Source organism: Prunus avium, chromosome 5 (genome assembly GCF_965620075.1).
Source record: "Prunus avium chromosome 5, drPruAviu1.hap1.1, whole genome shotgun sequence".
In the NCBI taxonomy this organism is placed as follows: Eukaryota; Viridiplantae; Streptophyta; class Magnoliopsida; order Rosales; family Rosaceae; genus Prunus; species Prunus avium.
This window is the reverse complement of record NC_142288.1, coordinates 11,391,233-11,398,493: the sequence shown is the minus strand read 5'-3', so window position 1 is coordinate 11,398,493 and position 7,261 is coordinate 11,391,233. Positions and strand designations below refer to the sequence as shown.

General features: G+C 37.5%; 1 protein-coding gene across 2 annotated transcripts; it reads left to right on the top strand.

Annotated features, from left to right (window-relative positions):
- The first annotated feature begins 1,678 nt into the window (after positions 1 to 1,678).
- ERD3 (S-adenosyl-L-methionine-dependent methyltransferases superfamily protein) lies at positions 1,679 to 7,261 on the top strand. 2 transcript variants are annotated; one of them, XM_021971994.2, is made up of 8 exons: positions 1,679 to 1,942; positions 3,646 to 3,937; positions 4,044 to 4,192; positions 4,322 to 4,517; positions 4,855 to 5,065; positions 5,587 to 6,262; positions 6,394 to 6,471; positions 6,639 to 7,261. In XM_021971994.2, the coding sequence occupies exons 2-8, from the start codon at positions 3,668 to 3,670 to the stop codon at positions 6,859 to 6,861; spliced, it is 1,803 nt and encodes a 600-aa protein (XP_021827686.1). In that variant the 5' UTR covers positions 1,679 to 1,942; positions 3,646 to 3,667; the 3' UTR covers positions 6,862 to 7,261. The 2 variants fall into 2 exon arrangements, with proteins under 2 accessions (XP_021827686.1, XP_021827687.1); XM_021971995.2 differs by lacking the exon at positions 1,679 to 1,942 and adding an exon at positions 2,920 to 3,148.

Sequence of the window (7,261 nt, the reverse complement as noted above, 5' to 3'; positions counted from 1 at the left end):
GCCCAGCTCGTCTACAATCGGCACCCCATACCGATTGTACATAATCAGCCTTGAAGCACCCGCCCGAAATATCTAAGGACTCGTGTCAACCTCACAGGGCCCTCCCACGAGTCCCACATCGGAAATGAACACCACAAGCATCCCAAATGCCCTTTATAAATACACCCCTTCACCATCAACAAAGGGGTAAGACTTTTCAGCTTGACTTTTATACTACTATATAGTCAACGGCAAGAGCTCTTAAAAACAATCTTACTCGAGCATCGGAGGGTCTTAGGCTGGTTCCACACCGGTTCCATAGACTTTACGAGCTTCGCTTATCTTCTATTCAGGATCAGCATCCAAGGACAGGAAGAATCGGCATCCAACACCCAATCGATCTCTTGATCGTCCATCCCACTTGTAAGTTGCACTCATCTCTATCTATTCAAGATTTAGCGCCAACAAAGTGCACAAGGTGTATCTCCACTAATAGCCTCATAAGGCCAAAGAAATTTCGGCATAAAAGTCGCTAGCCTGAATAAGCCAGACATGAATTGCACTGCCTAAAACTACCAATACAACTACAACTTTTAAACTCTCACAAGTAGAAACTACTGGTAGATACTAGACTACAAACAAACACCCAGCTCACAAAGAGTTGATGCCATTATTACACCTCTAGAAACTGTAATCACCCAACTCACCAAAGATTTCAAGGACAACAAAATCACAAGAGCCGACAATGAAATCACCAGCACAACCAAGGTGAAAATCCAGTAAAAAAATTGATATACAACCCTAAGAGAGAAAAGAGGAACACATAGGAGAGGAGGGGAGAAAGTGGAGAGGAGTGAAGGAGAGGAGGGAAGGGTAGAGAAGGAGAGGAAAGAAGAGGTGAGGGAAGGGTAAGGGAAGAAAAAGGTGGGGAAGGAGGCCACCACCCCCAAAGGGACCGCGACTAGAGCTAAGTTCCTTAGGGTTTATTTTTATTTTTTTATTTTTATATAGAGATAGTTCCTTAGGGTTTCTAGAGAAAATAACTTTTTATTTTTATTTTATTTTTAAAGTTGATGTTATAATGAGAAGGGTAAAATTGATAATGTCATTTTTGTTGTTGTTGAAGATGATTAATGACAAATTGACATCTGCATAATGTAATTATTTGGATCTAATTTAAATAGACCAAGCCCCATTTTTTGTTTATGTGGTTTGGCTTATTTTCCACTTTAGTGTCATATAATTTTGTTTAGTTAGCTATTAATTCTACAAACCTAATAATGTTAAGAAAAATAGATGAATTCTTTCGTCGTGAATTCTTTCCTCTCATGTGGTTATTGCATATTATCATGTCGAATTACATCTATTAGTTTGGTGAAATTTGTGATTTGAACTTGATTGCAACAATATCAAATTGCAAAACAAAAATTTCAAAAATTGAAACAAGGAGAACCAAAGTGAAAAACGTATAAATTTACAAGGATAAGAATGTAATTTGACCATTTGAATAAGCTCAAGATGACAATGGGCTTGGGCGACAAGAGAATTTTATTTTTTTAGGAAAAAGAGTGGGGGTGAGAGAAAAAAGACAGCAGTAAGTTACCCACAAGAAAGAGAAAGAGCTGCGAAGTAGAGAAAACATGAGGCTTTTGGGGGACAGCGAAGCAGATGTCAATCAAGTAGTTTGTATAAATACAAGGTTCAGCTCTCTCCGTGTTTAAGGCTGAGAGAGATCCCAGTGTTCTAGCCATATCCCTTTATCCTTGCCTTGCTAGCTCTCTCTTTCTCTTTCTCTTTCTCTTTCTCTTCTCTTCTCTGTTTCTTCATTCTCTTAAACAGAGATTTCTGGCAGAAAATTGAAGACCCATTTAATTTTTTTGATCCCTGTTGGGTTTTCTTCTCATTAAAAACAGAGATTAATTGCAGACATTTAGAGACACACTATACACAGAAGAGAGAAAAGGTACTAGTTCATCTTCTCTCTGTGTCAGCTTGTCTTCTTACTCTGTTTAGTTTTTATGCTTTGGTACTTGCTCCATCAGATCTCATAATATCGTGATGGTTATGGTGTTTTTTTTTCCATGTCTTTTTTCTTCTGTCATTTCGTCAAACACATTGTCATCATCTTGTTAATGGGTTTCTTTCCTTTGCACATTGGATCTGGTTTCTGATCAGACTCCCTCTTTTTCTCTTTTAATTTCCTATTTTTGGACGATGGTAATGGCACGCGGTTTTCACTTTTGTCAAATGCTTAATTTATCTCCCTTTTCGAAAAATGGGTTTTTAGTGTTGTTCTTGCTCTGTTGATTTGCTTTTTTAAGAAATGACTGGTAAATTCCTTTTCACAAGATGGGTGTGTATGATCTGTTTAGTCTTTTCTTTTTCGTTATTTATTTTCTAGTTTGAAATGAAGGACTGGGTTCTATGTAATCTGCCTTCAACACTCTTTTGGTTTCTTGGCCCTGTTTCAGCGAAATTTAGGTGCATTTGTTGCTATGCTTTTGTGGGTTTGGATTGGAAGAATGTGCTTGCTTTGTTTGCTTTGTTTGTTTCTTGTTTATTTTGATATATCTATGAATCATCATGATTCAGAAAGAAAACAGCTGATTGGCAAGCAATAACTCTGAATCATGCGTAATTACCCAAAAAAAAAAACTCTGAATCATGCGTAATTACCAAAAAAAAAACTCTGAATCATGCGTAGAAACTTTTCTTAAGCTTCAAGGAAATGATGAAATTATTGATGCTTTCTCACTTTATTTCCCTTTTCATTTCCATTGTTTGTTGTAAAGAACGCACTGCTTTTTTGGCCTTTTTGACTTAGTGGCGGTGAAAAATAGAGAGAGAGAGAGAGAGAGAGAGAGAGAGAGAGAGAGGGAGGGAGAGACCGCATCACGGACGGCTCTGTTTGATGCGGTTGGGCCAATTGTCATGTGAGAGACATAAAAGGATGTTGACATGGAAAGTAGAAAGTGTCGGTAGTTGCCATCAGATCTTGTAGTTGAAGTGGTCTATCTTCACTATTCCGATTTCGCCACTTGGTCTGGCATCATTTTGCTATTTTTTCAACCTTTTCCCACTCCCCTTCTTTTTTTGAGTGAATTGTGTAAATTTGTTATCCATGAGCTGGATCTGGATCCATCCGAGGAAATTGGTTCTCACTTTTCCAGTGTGTGATCCACATCTTATTTTGTGCTTCCCATGTTTAAGATTGATGGATTGGTTTGATTTAGTTAAACATATGCTTTATGCTTTTATTTATGTTGTTGGATCAGTGTTCATTAGTTTTTTACTTTTTAAAAGAATTTGTGAAGATCTAATTAACTGGATGTGGGCAATAATTGCAGGGCATTTTAAGATAAATGGATGTGAAGTTAAGATTAATGCATTTAGTACTCTTTTCACTTCTTTGATTTCTGATGCTTTAGTTTGATATATGGGATGACATGGGGAAAGAAAGAAACCCTTGTGACCAGTCTGGTTTGAGTGGCTGCTTTAAGTTTCCACTAGTGTTTTGTACTTTAACGACTTCTTAGTACTACTTCACATGAACAAAATTTTCTCACCCTTTTGTGGTGAATGGTGCTCGGTAGCAGATCGGCATTATTAAAAATCTGTATGCACCTACAATTATGAAGACATATAATATGCCTTGTATCTGTGCAGATAGGTAATACTTTCTGAGATCATGAAGCATAAAGATGGAAAACCAGGACCCCAAGGTACCAGGGTTTTCCCCATGACAATCTTGTTTGTTGTGCTATGCGGGTTTTCATTCTATCTTGGTGGAATCTTCTGTTCTGAGAAGAACAGAATTGAGCCTTCTGATGTCAAAGATGTCACAAAGGCAATTCAATCATCCAAGGAGTCACTTGTGGCCCCTCTCCAAATGAAAACTGTTTCCTTTGCTGAATGCAGCAGTGACTATCAAGACTACACCCCATGCACAGATCCAAGGGTATCTCCTTAATCATTGATCATATGGTACTTTTTGCTTTTTGGAATTTGGGAACCACTATATGTTTATCAAATTGTGTTGAAAATGATGCATGCTTGTTGTACAGAGGTGGAGAAAATATGGTGTTCATCGGCTTACTTTCATGGAACGCCACTGCCCTCCAGTATTTGAAAGGAAAGAGTGCTTAGTTCCACCTCCAGATGGGTATAAGCTACCAATCAGATGGCCAAATAGCAGGGATGAATGTTGGTACAGGTAAATAGTTTAATAGTTTGTTTCTGATATGTATGGTCAAATTTCCAGTTTTAAGTTTCTACTTGTTTCATGGAGGGAAAAAAAAAAAAAAAGAGTTTCTCTGAGTATACCTTGTGGATCTGGTTTCAGGAATGTGCCATATGATTGGATTAACAAGCAGAAATCTAATCAGAATTGGCTAAGAAAAGAAGGGGAGAAATTTCTCTTTCCTGGTGGAGGAACTATGTTTCCTAGAGGTGTATCTGCATATGTCGATTTGATGCAAGATCTTATTCCAGAAATGAAAGATGGGACTGTTCGAACTGCCATTGATACTGGGTGTGGGGTGAGGCCGATTTAAATCTTCTTTTGCATTTTCCAACATTTATAATGGTAAATATAAATGAAAATTTCTGGTGGGTGAAAGCATAATTTATTCTATTGGGAGGGTGTGCTTATGTTAGCATAATTTAGTCAAAATGCTTGTTGAAATTTGATTTGTAGCTTTCTTTTTTCATGGTTATGATTTTTAATTTTGTAATACTCTATTTCTTTATTGTTCTTAAAGCAGCATTAACAGTTTACAGGGTTTGAAATTTTATAATAAAATTTAATGTTCATTCTGAATAATTAAATTTGTTCGAAGTTACATCAGTTCATCTCTTTAATTTACTAATATTTAGGTTGCAAGTTGGGGAGGTGATTTGCTAGATCGGGGGATTTTAACAGTTTCTCTCGCCCCAAGAGATAATCATGAAGCTCAAGTTCAGTTTGCCTTGGAACGTGGAATTCCAGCAATCCTTGGCATCATTTCTACACAGAGGCTTCCTTTCCCCTCAAACTCGTTTGATATGGCTCACTGCTCAAGGTGCCTCATCCCATGGACGGAATTTGGTAATTCATCTATTAAATTCTTATAAAAATCTTTCAATCCTAGAGAATATAATTCAGTTTATAGATCTTGATGTCCAGCTGCTGAAACCAGTTTCAAATAATATCTTGAAATAACATAGTGCTGCATTGCATTTTGCCTGCTAGCTCAGCCATATGAAATGTATGCATGTATAGAACTTTTCCGTTAGTGTATATAAGTATTAAGATATGTGTAGTTTTCACTAGTTCTCTTTGAATTTGGAGATTATTTTCTTCTTCTTCTTTTTTTTTTTCTCTCAAACCACCTTAGACAACTTCTAGCCACAAAGTTCCTGTGTTCCAATTTTAATTTTTAATGAAAAATTCCCTGGATCACTTGAGAACTTTATATTATTGCCATAAGATTGGAACTTCCTCTCTTCCCTTGTAGAATATCATAGAATGGAAATATCTTTTTCCTCCTCTCTTTATCTTCTTTTTTATTTTTCTAGTTTGGGGGTTGGGGTTACCACTTGTCTTAATGGCTACTATCCTGCTTTCAGGTGGAATTTACCTCCTTGAAATTCATCGTATACTCCGCCCTGGAGGTTTCTGGGTCCTGTCTGGTCCACCTGTCAACTATGAAAACCGCTGGCGTGGATGGAACACAACCATAGAAGAGCAGAAATCAGATTATGACAAGTTGCAAGAACTGCTAACTTCATTGTGCTTCAAATTGTATAACAAAAAGGATGATATTGCTGTTTGGAAGAAATTGTCAGATGATAGTTGCTACAATAAACTTAATGAGCCAGATTTCTATCCTCCGAAGTGTGATGATAGCCTTGAACCAGACTCAGGATGGTACACGCCATTACGCTCTTGTGTTGTCGTTCCTGACCCAAAGCTAAAAAAGTCAGCTTTGAAATCCATCCCTAGATGGCCAGAGCGGTTGCATGTTGCACCAGATCGTATTTCCAATGTGCATGGTGGGAGTGCTAGTGCTTTTAAGCATGATGACAGCAAGTGGAGGGTACGATTGAAGTACTACAAGAAGTTGCTCCCAGCAATTGGGACAGATAAGATCAGAAATGTTATGGACATGAACACAGTATATGGAGGTTTTGCTGCGGGGACGATTGATTATCCTTTGTGGGTCATGAATGTGGTCTCTTCCTATGCTGCAAATACACTGCCAGTGGTCTATGATCGGGGCCTTATTGGAACTTACCATGATTGGTAAACTTCATTCATATTTTCATTGAAGCTTTGATCTGTACGAATAGCCTGCTTTTGATGCACTTTCCATGTGGTCATTATTATGAAATCTACCGGTCTTTTGTTGATTTATTTGTTTTCTCCTTTTGCAGGTGCGAAGCTTTTTCTACATATCCCCGAACTTATGATCTTCTACATCTTGATGGCCTCTTTACTGCAGAAAGCCACAGGTAAAAAATGAGCCTCCATGCATCTTTTCTTTAATTTGGCATATTGAACTAGTTAGTTAATCTTAGAAGTTAGGTTCTCTATGCAGATAACCTAGGAAGTACACACACACAGACAGTTATAAATTCAACTGTATAAATGTTTCTAATGATGTTAGTGTTTTGGGCAGATGCGAAATGAAATATGTACTCTTAGAGATGGACCGAATCCTGCGCCCCAACGGGTATGCAATAGTTCGAGAATCCAGCTACTTTGTGGACGCTGTTGCGACTATTGCCAAAGGCATGAGATGGGGTTGTCGCAAAGAAGATACTGAGTATGGCATAGGGAAGGAGAAAGTATTGATATGCCAGAAAAAACTCTGGTATTCATCGAATCGGACTTCTAGATGATGAACATAGAAACCCAAACCAAGTTTGATCTCTTGGAGGGCCGGATATAGGGTTAGAAGCAAGTTCAATACCATTCACAGAGAATTAGTTCACTTCATTCTATAAGAAGCCAAGAATATTCAAATTTTATCATGAAGACTCAGTTACCCAATAAGGTGCTTTCATTAACATATAGGATTTGCGTATAGATATATTTTTTCAAAGGTGTCATAGTTTTTTTCTCTTTTCATGCCAAGCTGTAATAGAATGATTTGGAAATTTGTTTGTAATGGGTTTATATGTACCAAAAAATGAAACAGCAACGGGTTTAAAAATTCAGACCCTGACAGCTTGTTATTGTTTTAGAATCTTAAATGAACTTTGCTTCTGTTTTATGCAGTGACGCTACGCTGCAATTTTA